Source organism: Culex pipiens, chromosome 1 (genome assembly GCF_016801865.2).
Source record: "Culex pipiens pallens isolate TS chromosome 1, TS_CPP_V2, whole genome shotgun sequence".
Taxonomy (NCBI): domain Eukaryota; kingdom Metazoa; phylum Arthropoda; class Insecta; order Diptera; family Culicidae; genus Culex; species Culex pipiens.
The window spans coordinates 93484574-93505332 of NC_068937.1; the positions used below are offsets into that span (position 1 = coordinate 93484574).

The 20759-nt window shown below is 38.4% G+C and overlaps 2 protein-coding genes across 4 annotated transcripts in view; one reads left to right on the top strand and one right to left on the bottom strand.

Moving 5' to 3' along the window:
* Positions 1 to 357: 357 nt before the first annotated feature.
* LOC120422307 (uncharacterized) lies at positions 358 to 10855 on the top strand. The gene is made up of 3 exons (XM_039585698.1): positions 358 to 363; positions 4710 to 5579; positions 10844 to 10855. Exons 1-3 carry the CDS (start codon positions 358 to 360, stop codon positions 10853 to 10855), a joined length of 888 nt encoding a protein of 295 aa, XP_039441632.1.
* Positions 8089 to 20759, bottom strand: part of LOC120422308 (sterile alpha motif domain-containing protein 5) — a 426502-nt gene continuing 413831 nt past the window's right edge. For 2 of the 3 annotated variants that reach the window (XM_052708208.1, XM_052708205.1), the window contains 5 exons: positions 18310 to 18475; positions 18105 to 18247; positions 17788 to 18038; positions 17585 to 17706; positions 8089 to 13835 (listed from right to left, as the gene is read on the bottom strand). In XM_052708208.1, coding sequence (XP_052564168.1) covers positions 13162 to 13835; positions 17585 to 17706; positions 17788 to 18038; positions 18105 to 18247; positions 18310 to 18475 — 1356 coding nt within the window. In that variant the 3' untranslated portion in view covers positions 8089 to 13161. The remainder of the gene's footprint in view (positions 13836 to 17584; positions 17707 to 17787; positions 18039 to 18104; positions 18248 to 18309; positions 18476 to 20759) is intronic. The other variant, XR_008212123.1, reaches the window with a different exon arrangement.

Consider the following 20759-nt stretch of genomic DNA (forward strand, 5'->3'; position numbering starts at 1 on the left):
AAAGGTAAGACGTTCAAACTCCTGGTCGATGTAGGACCGACCCCTGTGCTAATCTTCTTCTGAAATACGCTCTATTATCGGACCGATGTCAGGCTGATGTTGGACAGTTAATCAATGTGAATGTTGATGCGGAGTGACGATTAGACTTAATCTTGATGAAGTTCAGGCGCAATCAGTGCTCTGAATGAAAGTGATCTAAAAGTGATTGTTTGTTTTGGTTCTGTTATGTACTGCCCGGTTTATTGTGGCTTTACTTCACCGTCAGGAATGTTTGGAGAACGAACGTTCTGCTTGTTGGTGACTTATTTTGTTGACACATAATGTAGTTGTTTTGATAATGGGGCATTAAAGAATGCGATGCTGGTGAGGCATGGCTGAAGGCAGAATTTGTGTGTGGTGCGTGTTTTCTATTGATGGTTGTGTCGTAAAGTGTGAACGGATTGATTCTGTGTCAATGGCTGTCAATGTCACAATTAAAATTGAGTAAGTGTTGAGTAGGTTGACTAAAATATCGCATTGAGTTCTATTAGAATCAATTCTTAAATATGGAAATGTGAGAAACAAAGGCAAAAAAAAAATGTTAACACAATTAAAATGTTTCAATGGTAAAGACAACTTGTCAGTAGTCGTTGGACTAAACATACTTTAAAAAATATGAAGCTAATAGATAAAAATCAGGGTTTTTTTACTCTGTGGAAGTAGAGCATGGATGTTGAATTTTTAGGCTTGAGTCCCCAGCGAGAGTAGAACGGAAATGATGAATTCCCTTTGACGGTAGAGCGTTGGTGAATACATTTTTTGAGCTTGAGTCCCCTGTGAGGGTAGAGCATAAAAGTTGAATCTTTAGGCTTGAGTCACCTGCGAGAGTAGAGCGTGGTTGATGAATGTTTGAGCTGGAGTTCCCTTTGAGGGTAGAGCGTGAATGATGAATTCTTGAGCTTGAATTCCCTTTGAGGGTAGAGCGTGAAAATGAACCTTTGAGCTTGAGTCCCCTGTGAAAGTAGAGCGTAGATGTTGAAGCTTTAGGCTGGATGATGAATTTTGGAGCTTAAGTTCCCTTTGAGGGTAGAGCGTGGATGATGAATTCTTGAGCTTGAGTTCCCTTTGAGGGTAGAGCATGGTCAATAAATCTTTGAGCTTGACTCCCCTGCGAGGGTAGAGCGTGGATGATGAATTTTTGAGCTTGATTCCCCTGTGAGGGTAGAGCGTGAATGATGAATCATTGAGCTTGAGTCCCCTGTGAGGGTAGAGCGTGGATGATGAGCATTGAGCTTGAGTCCCCTGCGAGGGTAGAGCGTGGATTATAAATTGTTGAGCTTGAGTCCCCTGTGAGGGTAGAGCATGGAAATAAACCTTTGAGCTTGAGTCCCCTGCGAGGGTAGAGCGTGAATGATGAATCATTGAGCTTGAGTCCCCTGTGAGGGTAGAGCGTGAATGATGAATCATTGAGCTTGAGTCCCCTGTGAGGGTAGAGCATGGAAATAAACCTTTGAGCTTGAGTCCCCTGCGAGGGTAGAGCGTGAATGATGAATCATTGAGCTTGAGTCCCCTGTGAGGGTAGAGCGTGAATTATGAGCACTGAGCTTGAGTCCCCTGTGAGGGTAGATCGTGAATGATGAGCATTGAGCTTGAGTCCCCTGCGAGGGTAGAGCGTGAATTATAAATGTTTAAGCTTGAGTCCCCTGTGAGGGTAGAGCGTGAATGATGAATCATTGAGCTTGAGTCCCCTGTGAGGGTAGAGCGTGAATGATGAGCATTAAGCTTGAGTCCCCTGCGAGGGTAGAGCGTGGATTATAAATTTTTGAGCTTGAGTCCCCTGTGAGGGTAGAGCGTGAATGATGAATCATTGAGCTTGAGTCCCCTGTGAGGGTAGAGCGTGAATTATGAGCATTGAGCTTGAGTCCCCTGTGAGGGTAGAGCGTGAATGATGAATCATTGGAAATAAACCTTTGAGCTTGAGTCCCCTGTGAGGGTAGAGCGTGAATTATGAGCACTGAGCTCGAGTCTCCTGTGAGGGTAGAGCGTGAAAGATGAGCATTGAGCTTGAGTCCCCTGCGAGGGTAGAGCGTGGATTATAAATTTTGAGCTTGAGTCTCCTGTGAGGGTAGAGCGTGAAAGATGAGCATTGAGCTTGAGTCCCCTGCAAGGGTAGAGCGTGAATGATGAATCATTGAGCTTGAGTCCCCTGTGAGGGTTGGGCATGGAAATAAACCTTTGAGCTTGAGTCCCCTGTGAGGGTAGGGCGTGAATGATGAATCATTGAGCTTGAGTCCCCTGTGAGGTTAGAGCGTTGGTGACTACATTTTTGAGCTTGAGTCCCCTGTTGGGGTAGAGGGTGGATGATGTAACTTTGAGCTTGTATCTCCTGTGAATAGATGTTGAATTTTTAGGCTTGAGACCCCTGTGAGGGTAGAGCGTGGATGATGAATTCTTGAGCTTTAGGTCCCTTTGAGGGTAGAGCGTGGACAATAAACATTTGAGCTTGAGTCCCCTGTGAGGATAGAGCGTGAATCATGAGTCTTTTAGCCTGAGTCCCCTGTGAGGGTAGAGAGTCTAGAAATCACTTTAAGTTCTGAGGATAAAGCGTGAATGTTAGAATTTGTAAATAAAATTTCTTGTGGAAGAAAAGATGGATATTATACAGTTTGAAATGCAGTCTGTTTCTTCAATGATATATGAAAACGTCTGCAAACAAAGTGATATAAGAATTTCGTTGGAAAAGTTGGTAAAGGAATTTCAGAATTTCATTCTGTTCAGAAGCGATATAAAAGAAACGAAATCCTGAACGATTTGAACGGATTTGAACGTAAACTAGTCCGTAAAGATGGTAAATAAAGTAAATGGCAGATTTTCAATCTTTTATAAAGTAAACAAAAAAAAAAGAGACGGTAGGCTTGTACCTACACGGCTTAAATTTTAGCTCATGATTAGATTTTACGAAAGATATAGAAAAAGATTAACATTCATGATTTTTTTGACAATTGGGCAAAGAATTTTCAGATTTTCAATCTTTCGGAAGTCATCATTTAAGAATCAAAAGCTAGGCTCATAACCTACACGACTTAAATTTTTACAGGGACGATAAAAAAAAAAACATTAATGACCGATTCTTCGGCTCCTTTTCAAAAAAATCCCAAGTTTTTTTCAGCGTTTTGGCCGTAGTGGCACAATTAAAGAAGAAACCCCCCAATGTTATTACATATTTGAAAAGATAATTGATTTTCCAACATAGAAATGACATGCATAATGAACAATATTATACCTGTGCTTCTCCTGAAATGAAAATGTAGCGTGACGGGACAACATCGTAAAACTGGAATTTTAAAAGGCACACCAAAAAAATCGACACAGTTTTGCCAGATTGATTTTTTTAAACTTTTGCTCTTCTACACATTATCACAAATTGAAAAACGAATCTTTTGCTCCTTGAACTGAAAGATTTGGTTGAGATTTGAGTTTTTGACAGCCATTTCTTTTCGTGACGGGACAACGAAAGGAGCAGATTTGTGAAAAAACTCCTCTCCCATTCAATGACTTGCAGACCTTATTTGGTCAATATTTTTGGCATTTCAGATAAGAAAACGCATTTAAAGCACATTGCAATTATTAGATCATAATTAAAATGAAATTTTTCATATAAAAAATTACATTGAAAATTGAAAAAAGTGACATTTTGGTGTAGCTTCGCTAAGAATCGGTCTAATGATTTTTTGGACATGTTAGTAAAAGAATTTTCAGATTTTCAATCTATTGGAGGTGATGATTTAATAATCGATAGGGACACTAAAAAAAAATTCGAGTTGGTAATAGAATCTTCAGATTTAATCTCTTTGAAGTGAGGATTTTAGAATTGATAGGCTCATAACCAACACGGCTTAAATTTAAGCTCATGATTGGATTTCAGGGAAGATATAGAAAAACGATTAACATTAATGATTTTTGGACAAGTTTGTAAAAGGGTTTTTAAATTTTCAATCTCTTGAAGTAATGATTTAAGAAAGGATAGGCTCATAACATACACGACTCAAATTTGAGATCATGATTGGATTTTAAGGAAGATGTAGTAAAAGAAGTTTGTTATTGATTGTTGGACAAGTTTATAAGAGAATTTTTATATTTTAATCTCTTTGATATATCTTTGAGAAACGATACAATTTCTGGGATGATCGTCAGTTATAATTTCATATGTTTTTATTAAACAACTAATAACACGAGAACTTTCGAGGTTGTCGTTTTTTATTTCTTTCATTTCAGGTAATCATATTGGAGTTTGGATTGGCTTCTACGTGTCACGAAAAGCAGGTGCTGGAGCTGAATCTTGGGATAAGCAGTGTTTCCAGAATACCACAGATCTTCAAGCTGGGAATTAGATTGCAGTTGAATATGTATTTTTGATAAATTGCTCAGGCTTTTTCTATCAGTAAACAAGAAGGCAATAGTAAAATAGAAAATTTTGAATTTTTAGAGTAGGGAAGAACGAGGATGTAGTGAATGAGTGTGGCAGAGAAGAGAGAGAGAGAGAGAGACGAGAGAGTTCGTGAATCGAAATTAGAGAGCAAGAGATATCAGGTCAGGCGAGAGAGGAGTTGAAGATGTGTGCGTGAGAAAACTAGAAATAAAGCAGTCGTGTGTTTAGCTTGGACTTGAAACGACGTGTTGTTATTCCTGATCCGTAATATTGTGAAATTAAATGTAATATCGGGCTTCAGTCACGACAGAAGTGTCTTCCGCTGGAGCGGCACAAGTTCCGGAACCTGGCACAAACCGACGATGAACCCATCGAGAACTTCGTTCTTCGCCTCCGAGAACAAGGCAACCTCTGTGAGTATGGTGACCACTTGGACGAGGAAATCAAGGAACAGCTTTTCGAAAAGGGTGCATCGGATGACTTGCGAGCGAAGATCCTTAACAAACCGCAAATGACACTGGCTGAAACAGTGGAAGCAGGTCGAGCGATGGAGACAATCGAGAAGCACAAGACGAACACGACCGTGGCCCAGGCACCGGAAGAAGTCCACCGAGTAAGATCCAAGGCAAAGAAACGGGAATGCTATCGATGTGGCCATCGGGGCCATTTCGCCAACGACGAGATCTGCCCTGCGAAAGACCAGCTGTGCAAGCATTGCGGCTTAATAGGCCATTTCAAGAGCTGCTGCAGGACAAAGAAGCAGAAGAAGAAGGTGAGCGGAAAGGGTACGCGACACGCAACGGCCAAGCATCACTCTTGTGATTCGGGTGACTCCGATGACACGGAGAAACAAAGCGGAAGCGATTCGGATGAGGACAGTATGCAGTATCTCTTTGCGACTGATCCGATTAGAGAAGGAAGAGCTGTGTGCGCTGTTGGAGACGTTCCTATCGAGTGGGTGATCGATTCAGGAGCCGGCGTGAACGTCGTTGATCGTCAAACCTGGGAGTACCTGAAGCAGCAGAAGGTGCGCGTCAACTTCCAGACAACTGCAGCAAAGAGAACGGTGAAGTCGTTTATTGGGCAACCGGTACAAATCGCTGGAATGTTTTCTGCGAAGATTGCTACGAAGGTAAAGGGAGTCGAAGCAGAGATCTATGTGGCGAAGATGGTGAGTGCTGCTTGCTGGGACGAAGGACAGCGTTGGATCTTGAAATTCTCAACATCGACAAGACGGTATGTGTGACAAGCGACAGCGAGGCAGTTTGGGAAGGCATTCGGGGAACAAGCGAAGTGAACTGGAGGCGTGACCTGAAACCGGCAATGGTTTCGACACGGGAAGGTGGCTGTGGCCCTTATCGCGCTCGCGAAGAATCCCTTACACAGTATGTGACGTTTGAGGAACTTCTAGCGGTTCGTTGAGAACTTTCGATGAAGACGGACAATAATCGAGCAACCCGGAAAAAGAAAGAGATTGTTGTATTCTGACTAATGCAAGTTAAACCTGTAACACTCACACCACTACACGGGGAAAAGAGGCACACCTGGAAGGGGGAACAAGAACTGCCATAACATGGGAGAGAGGCAAGGCTGTATATCATAGGTACTCGCGATCTTGCGTTGCATTAGTGTGAGTGCATGACTCCGTGCCACTAAAACCAAAACAATAACAAACGAACAATGGACTGTGCCAGGAAAACCAAAACATAAACAATGTCAGTGTCAGTGGAGTGAGAGAGTCAGAGTTAACGATTTTGACAACCGCACTACTACACACTCAATCGCGAGTACCTTAGGTAGAAAGCCATGGGAGAGAGGAAATAAAGCAACACGCGGTGGAAATTGCTGGATTAAATTCGTTGTTTTTTTATTCATTTATAAACCGGAACAGAACTTAACACCCACTTTTGAAAAACATATTTTTGAAAACCTGAGAAAATGCTCTATATTTAGCTTTTTTGAACTTTGTTGATACGACCCTTAGGAGTCATCCATAAAGTACATAAAGGCCGATTTTAGCGTGACATACTTTGGGGATGACGCCATAGTTGCTGAGATATTGCCATGCAAAGGTTTAAAAACAGGAAAATTTATGTTTTCTAAGTCTCACCCAAACAACCCACAATTTTCTAACGTCGATATCTCAGCAACTATTGGTCCGATTAACAATGTTCAAATATGAAACATTCGTCAAATTTTCGGATCTTTTCGAAAACAATATTTTCAAAAAATTAAATCAAGACTAACATTTCAAATGGGCGTAGTATTGAACCTTTGCATGGCAATATCTCAGCAACTAAGGGTCGTATCAACAAAGTTCAACAAAGCAAAATGTAGAGGATTTTCTCAGCTTTTCAAAAATATTATTTTTCAAAAGTGAGTAAACATGTGCACTATTTAAAAAAATGAAAAACTGCGACTGTTTTCAAAAAAGTTACCTAAAAGCTTTAACTTGAAAACAGTGCACTTTATAAAAATTTCACTACAGTACTTTTTGACTGCAAATTTGATTTTACATCGAAAAATGAAGTTGAAAATTTGTTGCGACCAATATTTAGATTTTTTGGAAAAATTAGTATAGATTCAAAAAATCATAACTCGGTAAAAGATTTTTTGAACAACCTGGAAATTTCTGAAAATTTGGCATTTAATGTCCCCTAAAATATGTAAAAAAATGTATTTTTTTGCAAATCAAGTTTTAGTGACAAAAAGTGAAATTAAAAATCACCAAATTTCTTTAACCGTTTATCATTTTTCTCAGTGTATTCCTTAGCCATATCTACAAATTTGCCGAAGACACCAAATCGATCAAAAAATTCCTTCAAAAGATACAGGTTTTTTGAATTTTCATACATCATTTTTGTATGTACAGCTGCCAAATTTGTATGGGAAATTATATAGACAAACTTATGATGCAAAATGGCTTCTTTGGGCATACCGAAGGCACCAAAAAAGTTTCAGCCAGATTGAAAAATACAAAAAAAACGAATGACCGAAATCTGAGAGAATTACTCAGCTGTTCATACACTATATGGGATATTTCACCTCAACTGTACACAAAAAAGTACAAATTCGAAATCGACTTTTTCTGATCAAGCTCATATTTGGTGAAGCTGTTGATACTGTCAAAATCATTAATTGATCCATACACTTACGTTATATTTTGACCATTAACAATTTTGTTGCTAAATATAAATCACAACCAGGATCAGAACAATTTTCAATAAATTTTAGATTTCCCAGGAATTTTCGGGATTTCCAGTGAAGTTGGTTATTTTTTTTCATTTCCCTGGATTTTGTAACCCTGGGAAATCGGACGCTCTAATTCCATGTATCAAAAGAAGCCATTTCATAATATTAGTTTTTCCATACAAGGCTCCATATTATTTTTATGCTCGGCATTTCAATATTAAACTCAAGGCGAAATGTAATCCACGAAACGATTGGAAAGCTGGAAGAGAGTTTTTTTTTTGTCATCAGAAGTAGGAATGGAAACTTTCGGATTTATAAAGCTAAACTTTTCGACTTTAAATTCAGATTTGAATGTGTTTATTTTCTTTTCTTTTGCTCATTTTTAATTTATACTAAGTGTGACTAATGATCAATTTTTGTTTTAATTTTTTCTTGAAGATTCTTTTGATTCGTTTGTCAATTTGTTTATAATTGTGTTTCGTGTTTGCTCAATAAATAATTTTGACTTCCAATTATGTACACAGAGATGGGAGCTGGGGACAAATACGCACAAACGGAAATATTTGTTTTAAAACCGGATGGTTGCACTAAACCATTTCAGACGGAATTCTAGCTACACTCAGTCCCTTTTTTTCTGTCGGTTGCCCATTGCCCATCACTCTCTATTTGCGCTTCTCAACTGCAGCTCCTTATCGAAGTATATAAACAAGATATTTTACAACCAAACTCAACTGTTTAATTTTTACTTTTTTTTCAATTTTTACAGGTCAAATTATTTACAGATTAAATCAATTTACAAACAGGGTAAACGCAAATGCTTACCATTTATCTCGTTCTCACTCGCGTGACGCATTCGAATCTTGGAAAATGTTTATTTAACCTTTTTTTGTTGTTCGCTAATTTCAGTGTGTAATTTATTGTTTTGTCTGCTGAAACCCTGACCTCTTACCATTTTGCTTCATACTGCGTTACCGATTTCCTGTGTTGCTTACTGTTTTTGGCGATTTTCTTTCCATGATTTTTGATTTATTTATTTGTTTTACTTCCTTTTAATTGTGTTATGATAAAATTTTCTCGTTATCCTACCGAAGTTGCTTTTGCTAGGCTTTTGGAAGAAGATTTTTTATTTTTTTCTGCTTTCGAGAGATTGAATGTGACTAAATTCGAAGTTCGAAGATGTTCGCCCTAATTGTTTTGAGATATTTTGTTTTTTTTTTATTAAACTACCTCCCCTATGGACGTTGAAGGGGGGGGGGGGACAGAGATTTTCATTTCTTTTCTGGGTGAAAAATGCTATTTACATAATTGCTCTACTATTTCTTGTAATATTAATAATAATTCTATGATTCTCTCAGCTCTTGGTGCTGCTTCTAATTGGCCTAATAAAGATGATTTGATTTTTATCCTTATTTTTGCTGATTTATTTTAAAACACTCGAACCGGTTTCAATAATCCATTGTCGTAACGCTGCCCGCACTTTCACTCGTATTGCTTATCGCTCTCTTGTCGTTTCTGAACCCTTTTTTAAGTTTAACTTTTGAGGAAAAATAAGCCAATTTAGCAAAACGACATTTTTTTCAGCTATGTACAGAGAGATTTTAGACTTGCCAATTAGATACAGTTGTTGCAAACGGAAAAAAATCCTAAACGCTAAATTTTTCTGTACAAGATTCCAATTACAAAATACATAACAAAGTGGCTTCGAAAGTGTACAACAACAAATAAAATAACATTAGAAAACACGGTTTCACATTGTTCGGAGCCGAACAAAAGGTTTAGAATATCACAAGTTTGTTTTAAATTTCCCTTCGATTCGTTCTGTTTCCCTTCCCATTTTCGAATTTTAATTTTGCTGCAATTTTCTATACATTTCCTTTAACCAAACAAACACAAGTTTTATTTCGTTTAGAAGAAATCGCAGGCGAAAGAAATTTTATCTGGAGCGTCGTTTGTGGATTGAATTATTTTTCTTCTTCTTCCTTCATTGGTGTTGACTAAGAAAATCTGTAACATTATAATAACCTGGACTGGTGCACCGGGGGAGTCGTTTGGAGGGTTTGTTGCTGTGATATTGTGATTGTTATTTTATTATTATAAAAGGAGAAAATTTGATTTAAAAATATCTCGATTCTAACCATCCAAAGGTAGATGTTAGTAAAAAAGAGTGTTTTTTTTCGTTTTCGCCATTTTCCCGTTTCGGTGTGCGGCGCGTCGTAAAAATCAGATTTTATTTTCAAAAAGTCGTATCGCAGAATCCTGTTAATTGAACTAAACCATTTTATGATCTATTGAGTAAAATTTCTTGAGGAATCAGATAAAAATGTCACCGAGACTACCAGAACAGCCTATCAAGATTTTATATGACCTTTTCAAATATAAGGCTAGTTTTTTTAAACTTCAAACTATTTATCTCAACAATCCCAACAAATCACCTTTTATTTAAGTCCAGAAGAGATGAAATCGGTTAAAAAGGAGCGGAGTTAATTTTGTTTTGGAAATGTGGTTTTTGTGAAAAGCGACGAAAATGCAATTTTTAGGACCACCCTGATTTGTGGTCACCCTGGGCCAACAAACAAAAAAAAAATACTGGTCTCATTATTTCGTCCAGGGAATCCCAGTCCAATTTTAAGCCCGATCGCACAATATTTTTTTTTTCAATCGTGCTGTTATCGTAGGGAATCGCTTTCTATGGTATTAATTTTTTTTTATCAACACAAAATTAAGCCTTAAAAAATGAAAATTTCACGAGCAGAGCAGAAAAATATAGCAAGTGGAGTACGTGAAAAAATAATTTGCCATTGATTTATGAAATTTTATGTAATAACATTAATCGTATGGGAAACCTACTTCACCGAAATGATAAGCTGATATAGACTTTAATTCATTCATTTCTACTGCGGTCTGATAGCCGTGCGGGCTAAGGCGTCAATCCTCTTTTAAAGTGTTGGATTTTGAAGAAAAAATCTGTACACGCAGTGTGTAATATAAAGTGATTTTTCTTGCAAAGATTATGTGCATGCCTCATCCTGCGTTTACCATCGGCTTTTTTTCTGTGAAGGTTAAGTTTTTAACATAAAAAATAAAAAAATCTGGATGTAGAGATATTGTTCTTTAGAAAAAAAAAATCAAAAAAGAAGTTCTTTATCCAAGTTTTCGACTTTTTGCCTTTCTTAAATAAAATGGTTCAAGTTTTCTTTTGGAAAACGCTTTATTCAGATATCTTTGATTTTTCTTTGTTTTCAGCAACACCCTTAATTTTGTATTTTAATCAAAATACTTTTTAAGTACTGAAATTTAAGAAATAAGCCTAATAAGAGGTCGTGTTTGAATGATGCTGGATAATCTGGAGTGTTCCTTGAAATTTACTAAAACCAAGTACACCAACGAGTAGAGCAACTTTTTGTGAACATTTCTGTTTATTTTCACTTTTATTAAAAGTTATGCTATTCCTTTTACAAGCATTTAAAAAAATATTTCCCAAATGCATTCTAATCAGTCGAATGCATTGGGCCACGCCCATTTTCCTATTTTCAGCTTAGTTCTTTTTTCTTCCAGCGCTCTTTTGAGTCGGCTTAGTGCTGCCAATTGTGATGAAATTTTAAGCGAACACTCACGAAAAGTAGCATTTATAGAGAAAGTTTCCTGGCATCACTGGCTCACTCCAACAGGCGATGCTGGTGGTGTTGGTGGCCACCCTTTTTTCTTCATTTGTCTTCGCTCGGTTTCTTCAGCCTTCGATTGGAATGGGTCGTCAAAAAGTCAAACGTCAAATGACTTGGCGCGTTTGTTTTTTTGATGGCGCCTGCTATTTATTTACATGTTTCGGGATTATTTTCAAGTGAGTGACTAACTAATGTTCAAAAGAACATGTTGCCGGTAGTTGGAGGCAATTTCATATCTTAAGCGCTTTGAAAATGCTAGCGCAAGTGAAAAGATATTGATGGCGACTTTCGTTAAGCAGTTAAGCTCTCATCTTGCGTGTGGATGTGTGTGTGCCAACAAAATGATGAGAAATGGTCTCGCAAAATAGAAATTATGATCTAAAGTGCGTTGAATTTGATCTTTTTGGCCAGTAAGTGGCATACATTTGCGTGCTTACTCGAGGCGGTGCTGTTGCTGGTAAGTTTATAGCCTAAATAGTATATTTGGAGCTTTAATCGAGCATCAAACTCTCCATATGACGAAGATAGGTGTTTGATTAGAAAGGGTATATTTCCCCTACCAAAACAAATTTGAAGACATTTGGTTGTTTCATTGCCGAGATATTATTTGAAGTAATTTAAAAATCTCTCAACACTGCTTCGACCATATCGGCTCAAAGTTTTGGTTAAGACTCGTTCAACCGATCCCGTGTGCTGATTTTCAAATAGTTTATTTAAAAAAAGGTAAAAATATATATCATCAGTTTTTGATTTTGGTGTTTAAAAAAAAGCTAATTTAAAAAAAACGGCCTGGGTCATACACACGGAAAATGTCTTGAGAGTCTTCACCCCAAATTTAAGCCAATTTGGTCATTCCCATCTCAAGATATCCTGGCACCCGTAAAGCAACTCTATGTTTAGAGGAAAACGCTCAGAAAGTGGATTACGATTAGAGTGATTTCGAATACTAACTTTCTAGGAATATTTTTGGATGTTTTTTGTCTTCTAGAAAGTCGTTTGGCTAGCAAATCCAAGAAACTTCGTCGAAGAGAGACTCGAGATATCTTCATTTGAAAATTTATAATTTGCAAAGAAAGAGTGTATGGGACCACCAAAAAGAAATTCCAAAATTATCGAACTGTAATTTTAACGATTTTTGGTCATATGCTGGATTTATATGAAAATTTTACATAGAAATCCAGAATATGACCAAAAATCGATATTGTGACATTTTGGCTCAATTCTGAGAGCAGATTTGTAACAGCCTAAAAAAATATCTCAGGGGATTTTTTTCTAATTCACGAATCAACGAGATGAAAGAAAAAGAAATGTTATTATGAACAAACCAAAAATTGATTTTTTTTTAGGAAAATAGGAAACAACATATTGAGAAATGGGTTGAAGAGTGCTTTTTCAAGTAGTTTTGTTTGATATTAAAGTCTTTATTTGTTTTCAAAGAGGGGATTTCATTATTTTTCTAAAGTAATCTTACCTTTGTTGAGAAAAGTACGACCTCGTTTACCGGTATTTTTGTTTTATTCTAAACTCGTCAATTTGGTTAACAATAATCATTCGTCACCCTCCAAACGACTCCTCGTGCATATCTCACCCTTAATAACAATCACAAACTGTTCGACTTTTTGGTGGTTTCCACCATTTCACCTCCTTCCCTGCCCCTTTTCACTTAACACTTATCAATCTGTCCCATTCCATCACTTTCAACTCTCCTCGTCTAATTATTATTTGGCAGTGTGCTTTTTCGTTAGTAAGAGTTTTCCTAGAATTAAAAATATGCCTTCCAAAAAACAAATCGCGCTTTTAAAACCCTTTTCCACTAAACTCCTCTTCCGCTCTCGCTACCTCTCCTTCTCACCCTTCACCGGTCGCCACGACCCGTCCAAACGCCGCCGAAAATGGCCGCTAAAGATTGTTCTTGATCGGCCCCGACGACAAACTGCTGCTGCTGACGCCGGAATCGCTGCTCTTTTCACTAAGGGCACCTCCTCCTCCTCCTCCTCCTCCTCCACTTCCTCCAACGGAACCATTCCCACCCCCTCCTCCGCTACTACTCCGGATGGTCAGATCGTCCCCGATGCCACCACCGGAACTACCCCCACCCAACAGCCCGCCCTTCTTCGTGACCCGGTTCATCGTTTTGACCCCACTTCCGGGCCCGGCCCCCACTCCAAACTTGTTCGCCCGCTCGACGCGCTTCAGAATCTCGCTCGAGCACTGGGCCACGACCGAGTCCAGGTTGTTGGTGTCGTTGTCAGACGCGGAACTGTTGGTCGTCTGGGTGTTGGTGCTCCCAGTTCCGGAACTCCCACTGTTCAGATGGTGACTATTCAGGTGATGATGGCTGCCAAGGTTGTTCTGGGATGACGGCACCGGGGAACCCTCGTAACAGCCCGAATCCCGAGGGAAGTGCCGCCGGCCAAAAGGAGACGTTTGCTGGTGCTGGTGACCGCTTTGGCTGTGGTGGTGAGGCAGGTGGGAGCTGGACGATCCGCCGCTGCCGCCGCCCTTGACGTGGCTCAGCCGGAGGCCTTCATCGTTTTCGGAGCTCGAACCGGCCACCTCGCCGTCGGATGTTGCTGGAAGAGAGGGGAGGGAGAAAGAGAAATGGAGAGTGTTTAAGTTGATGCGGACGGCAGTAGATTGTTTTAGGCTGAAATACCAAGCGCTTCCATTGCACAGTGCTCCACATTACAGAATAAAATGCAAAACGGATGTTCCGAAAAATGGTCATGTTTTGGAGCTTTGGTGTATTCAGAAGAGATGTTGCAAATGGAAAGAGGGCAACTTTTGGTTTGGTTGAAAATTAGGGTGATTTTAATTCTAACTTTTCAGGAATATTTTAGGGAATCATTTTGTCTTTTAGAAAATTTATGGGCTCGCCAATCCAAGCAACTATGTCGAAGACACCAACAGTTTATCTCGCAATCTACGCCATCTACGAGCAAATTTAGAGAAAGCATCTGAGCAAATCCTCAAAAATCAGTTTTTTGAACGTAGCAATTCAGGCTTCAGTTTTAGAAAAAAGTGATGTCAATTTGGACTTAAAACTTAAATATCTCAAAAAGTGCAGCCCAAATTTTATGCGGCAGGTTACATTTGGGTTGCATTCGATAAAAGAGACCACCCTAACGAAGTTCGAAAATTATCCAACGATATATTTTTCCATGTAATTTCCCTGCTGAATCTGCCCTAAGAATTGAGCCAAAGTATCCAAATATCGATGTATGGTAATATTTTGGGTTTTTCAAATGAAAAAATATCATATATAAACCCAAAATATGATCAAAATATGGCCATTTCCATTCTCTCTGCTGAGCAATTCCAGCCCAAAACAGTATTGTTTTGGGTACTTTTTTCATGACCCTCTCCGATTTCAATGAAACTTTTTTAGACTTGTTATCCTAGGCTTATGCAAGCCATTTATGTGTATGTGGAGCCAGTTTCACTCGACAATGACATTTGAGAAGGGCGTAAGTGTTTTAAATATTTTTATAATTCGTGATGTGAATATTTCTGTATCTCGAAGCCGTTGCATCGTATCAAAAAGTGATCAAAGACAAACATGTAGGAAATTTGACGGGCTTTCCGAAAAAAATGAACTGAAATATTTAAAACACTTACGCCCGTCTCAAATGTCACTATGGAGTGAAACTGGCCCCGTATACACAAAAATGGCTTACCTAAGCTTAGGATAACATGTCTACAAAGTTTCATTGAAATCGGAGAGGGTCCGGTACAACCGATTCCCTTTTTGGCATGGAATTGCTCTGCTCCCTTTATAATCGGAAAATGGCGCCATTTTTTGTAAGAATGGACTTTTTTCAAGAAATCAAAGAAAAACATCGTCGAGAGAATGATTCGTGTTGGAAGTTATGATGTTTTGTAATGTTTGATAACATTGTAGAGCAATGAATTTCGCTTCTACGAATCGTTATAATATTAAGAAAAGAACAGCGTACACAGCAAAAAAAAATGTTGTATTTTGGAATGTTCAAAATTTGTAACATTACCTAAAAAATGTATTAAAATGTGAACCTAATGAAAATTCATCATTTTCTGATGTAATATTACACCTTTTTTTTTGACACAAAATCTGTCACCATTTCCTGATGAATATTACCATGATTTTTTTTCTGTGTAATATATTTTTGCCAATTTTCACACATACATGAATCGAGAAATTTCTTGTAATTTCTTGTTAGATTCCATCAGAAAGTGGTGAAATTTTCTTCAGTTTCTGTTGAATATGATTTTTTAACACATTATTAAAACATCAAAAATTACAAAAGGAAGAAGGAATATTGAACCATCAAATTTTCAACCAATCAAATTTAAACTATCCAAAACAGAATTTTAAAAAAAGAAAAAAGGGAAACATTACACTCTTTCTGGGGTTAAATTACACCTGTGAATGTGCACACCTTTCCTGAACTTTTGTGTAAAAAAAAGGATTCCCAGATGTTTTTTTATCTCAGAACAACTGTAAACTAACACATTAATGTGTATTTTTACCTATTATAATGTATAAATTTAGTTTATCGTCTCTAATTTGGGAAATATTACATCTTGAACCAAATTAATTACTTCCAATTTGTTAAGAAACATCATGAAAGCTGTAATATCACACCATCAGAACCTTATGTTTTCAAATTTAAATTATTTATACTGTGCTGCAAAAGTGCTCAAATAAAGACTCTCAGCTTAGTAGGCTTGACAGGGACATAAAATTCAAAAATATTTGCAACGGCCTAAGAAAAAGAAAGTTGTTTGTGATTCGATTATCCGAAGACCCACACCTTCAGTTAAACGAACATCAGATAACCGAAACTTTCGATAATCGAGTCTGGACCGCATCGAAAAAAAAGTGAAACTAACAAAGTTTGGATACAACATATCGGAAGTTTTACATTGTTTTCATTTTTTTTACAAATTTCTCTGAAACCATGAGATTGAGGAAATTTTTTCATTGTTATTGTTGTAAAATGAAATTTCAAGACAAATGTTTTCATTTGGAAAAGAAAAAAAAAGTTATTTTTTTTAAATTAAGTTCGATTCGGTTTGTATGAGACTTCGGATAATCGAATCATTACCAAAAAAATTGTTTTCATTTTTTTTTATTTTCTTACTTTTAACATTTAATTCGAGTTCTGCGACCTCATTTTAGTCAAATTTAAATGGTGGATTGCAAGTATTGAGGTTAGATTATGGGTCATACCTATGCTCGACCATCAAAAATAAGACATCTAAACAATTTATTATTTCGTGATTCGATTATCCGAAGATGCGATTATCCGAAGTGAAAATTTTCCGAGGCCTTCGGATAATCGAGTCTGGACTGTATATATTGAAATTTCACCTAAGGAAATAAATAAAATTATATTTTTGTGATATATTCACAGATCAAAAAAATAATCATGGTATATAATTACTAGAGTGTAACAAAAATGACTTTTTGGCGGGCATTCAGGGGTTTGTTCCGGTGGGCATACTGAGCCTAAATCCCAAATATGAGCTTGATTGGACGTAACAGGAGCTGGCGCTCCGCCTTTCAATTTTAAATGGGATTTAACCCGTAAAAAAAGATTTTTTTCAAAAATGTCACTTTTTGAGGCATTTTGGCCACTAATGCGTTTACCAAAAACATCACTGGCGTGTAGGCCAGATCCTTGCGCATCTTTTGGTATATATAACATTGAAGTTTGGAGCATCCTGGAGCTCGGTACAGACCTTCAAAGTTTGGCATTTTTTCGAAAAATCGGCCCCGGCAAAAAAGATATGCGTCGCACCTCGCGACGCCCGAGACGCCATTTGATTTTGCTGGGACCGATTTTTCGAAAAAATGCCAAACTTTGAAGGTCTGTACCGAGCTCCAGGATGCTCCAAACTTCAATGTTATATATACCAAAAGATGCGCAAGGATCTGGCCTACACGCCAGTGATGTTGAAAATAAACGCTTCAGTGGCCAAAATGCCTCAAAAAGTGACATTTTTGAAAAAATCTTTTTTTACGGGTTAAATCCCATTTAAAATTGAAGGGCGGAGCGCCAGCTCCTGTTACGTCCAATCAAGCTCATATTTGGGATTTAGGCTCAGTATGCCCACCGGAACAAACCCCTGAATGCCCGCCAAAAAGTCATTTTTGTTACATCCTAATAATTACACCTGGGAAGGGGAAAAAATGTGTAGTTTTACCACTTTTCTGGGGTAATGTCACTTTTACAGTTTAAGTTTAGGTAATAAAAAGTACTCAAAGACTCGAAACAAATGCTTCGATAGTTTTGTGTAAACTTTTGGTGAACCAATGTTTCATGTGCTGAGTACTTACAGTCAAGATCATGCAACAGTTGCACTGCTGCCAGTATTTTGGCACGATGCTCGGTGTTTCCGATTCCCAGATAGTCCAAGTCGGACGGTTCCAGCTCCTTGAACAGCTCCAAATCTTCGTACCTTTTTATTTTTGGGAAAAGATTAGAAGAAGAAAAACAAATTGACTTTTATTGCTACTCAAAGCAAGCGCAAAACAATTACCCATTGAGCACAAACACCGAGGTGTACTCCTTCAGTCCTATCCGCAGCAGCAGCTCCTCCACGCTCGTCGGACAGCTCGTCGGCAGCCGACTCCGGCCGATCAGCTTGCCCGAGCTGTGCAGGTACGGCTTCACCGGATGATCGGGCAGCACCTCCACGCTGATAAACTTAAAGTGGCCGAGGCGCCCGTTGGCGTACCCCCGCCACACCCCGGACGCGTTCATCGAGAGCACGTCGATGATGTCACCTTTCTGTGGGGGTTTGTGTGTTGAAATTAGTGTCTTTTGAAGAGCTGAAGGAGGAATGGGGTTCCTTACCTTAAACCTAAGTGCTTCCTTATCGTACGGGTTGGGATTGCTGTCGATGAGGGCGATCGCCCGGCAGATCGGAATCATCGTGGTGCGGTCCTCCGCCGACAGCGAACTGTGCGGACTGCCTGGTCGGACCAGGGCTTGCGTGCCTGTGGGAGTAAGAAGGAATGTTAAATTTTTGAATTCCAAGAAGCCGATTGCAGTTACTCACTTGAACCGGACGCGCTCGGCAAACTCTCGACGGAACTGGCCGAGTGCTGGAACGTGGTCTGGTCGCTGATGCTGTCCAGGCAGTTGCTGTAGTCCCGGTTGTTCCGACTGCCACTGCCGCCGCCCATCAGCAGATGGTCCTTTGGTGATGTCCTAGCGTCATTGGACTGTGAAAGATGGGGAGGAGGAAGAAGAAGAAAAAGTAAAAATAAAAGTCCTTCCAAGAAGATCCGTTTCCAAGTAATTAAGTGACCCAATTTCCGGCGAGGGGGGATTTTCACCCCAACAAAAATAATGCTCAAAAAGAACGATTTAACAAGTCTCTGGGCCAGCAAAAAGGGAAACCCATAATTCATTCTTATATTCTCACCGTCTGGTGTCCTTGGAGGAAAAATTCAACGAAAAACGAAAAGAAAATCGAAACGAAATAAAACTCAGAAACGAACTTAAGGAATGAAGCCTCGTTATTCCATCAGACTGACTGACTGACTGGCTGAGCTGAGAAAACTTTTTTTTTTCTCCAAGTCAAAATGAAAAATTTGCATAACAGGAGGGCGCCCGAAGCCTTAAAGTCTGAAGAAAGAATTTCGCCCATTCCTTCGACTTTCCATCCTTGCAGTAGCACACTGCCAAGAAGGGAAAAAGTGAAAAGATGGAACATTCCTCACCCCGAGAGCAGAGAATCCCGCAACTGGCAGCAGGTTAGGCAGCCAAAAGCAGCTTCTGCCAAGTCTGACTGGCTGGAAATTCATTAAATCGAGCTAAATCAGCCCCAGAAGAACATTCCCCCGCGCGCGCGCGCCAAAAAACGGCAAGAAAGATTGCCTGTCACTGGTGCTGCTGGGAAAGTTCTGTTGGGGAAAGAAGTTGGAGATAACGAAATGTTGCGACGGGGGGAAAACTCCGTGTGGACGATCGCGAAGATAAGGGAACAGACAATTAGTTGGAAAACTTGGACGTTTGATGGATTCATTAAATTAAAAAAATAGCACACAAATTTTTTTTTGAATCAGATCAGAATCAGAATGAATAGCCATAAAACGTTCAAAGGTTCATTTTTATGTAAAATTTCCAAAACTATCCGATAAAAAATCATCCAAAAGGACATGATAGAGTTTAGCGGTTACTAACAACTTAAAAAGAATGATCAAAATGGTAAAACAATTTTTTTTCGTAAGATTGTGATAACTCGACAAGGGGGGTAACAAACTATTTTTGCCAAAGTTCAATCAATCAAATTTACGACATCCAAACCTTTTTTATAATTTTTTTCTGTTTTTAAATATAAAAATAGTAGAAAAAACCAGCAATTATTCTTATCCAATGAAATTGCTAAAAAAATAAATTGTTAAAAAAATTACATGAATTTTTTAAAAAATAACACTTCTAACTATGTGTCAACTGATCAAAAAAACAAGAAGCTTGAAAAAGAAAAAAACAGAAAACTAATACATTTTCAAACATTAACCTAAAAATTTAACAAAAAAGCTTGAAACAAAAAAAAATGAAAACAAAACAGAATATAAAAAGCTAAAAAATTACAAAAAAATAATAACAAATCATAAAACATAAAACATAAAACATAAAACATAAACCATAAAACAAAAAACATAAAACATAAAACATAAAACATGAGCATGAGCATGAGCATGAGAGACCACCCATGGTTGTCCTTCTCCGTTGCTGAACAGGACCGTAATATCCTATCAACACAACCGGTCATACGCTTCAACGATCAAATAATGTTTCCCTTATCAACAGCATGCATGAATGCGCTGAAAAGATAAAACATCACGATCATCAAAACTAGAGCCGTTGCTAATAGGTAACAGTCATTGGCCACCAACGGCGCCCGCCATGTCAGTTTGTAGATCTCGAGGGAACGGGACGGGAATGTTAGTTAGCACAGGCTGCTACCAAGGGTGGGTTCTATACGATATCCACACCCCCGCGTGTGCCGGAAAACTACTTCTACTTGGGATTTTGTTAGTGGGAAAGGGTAATGGCCAGGATTCATCATAAAGGATGATGATGTGGCCCAATAATCAATAAATTTCGTTTAATAGGGTGATGTATTATTCTCAAGGCAAACAATCGGATGCTGCGGATGAGACTATTCCCGTTTATTTGCTGTTGAGTTTAGCTTAAATGATTCAATCTTAGACAGCCGGCTGTGGAAAGATATGATCAAAATAATATGTAATTAAATGGTAAAATATTATACTCAGCGTAACATTTTTATAAGGAGTTTAACTTAGATGATTTATACTTTCAAATAATTATAAAATGTGTGGCTAATCAATGGCTGATGAATTACGATGTTTTAAGCAAGACTGGAATAATCGCGTTGAAACAATATTTGTCGACACCTCCGTGTAAGCACGAGAGCAAGCAGCAGTCAAGTGCTCAGTGCTCCATCGTTTTTTCGATTTTTTTCGCCGTAAATTACCG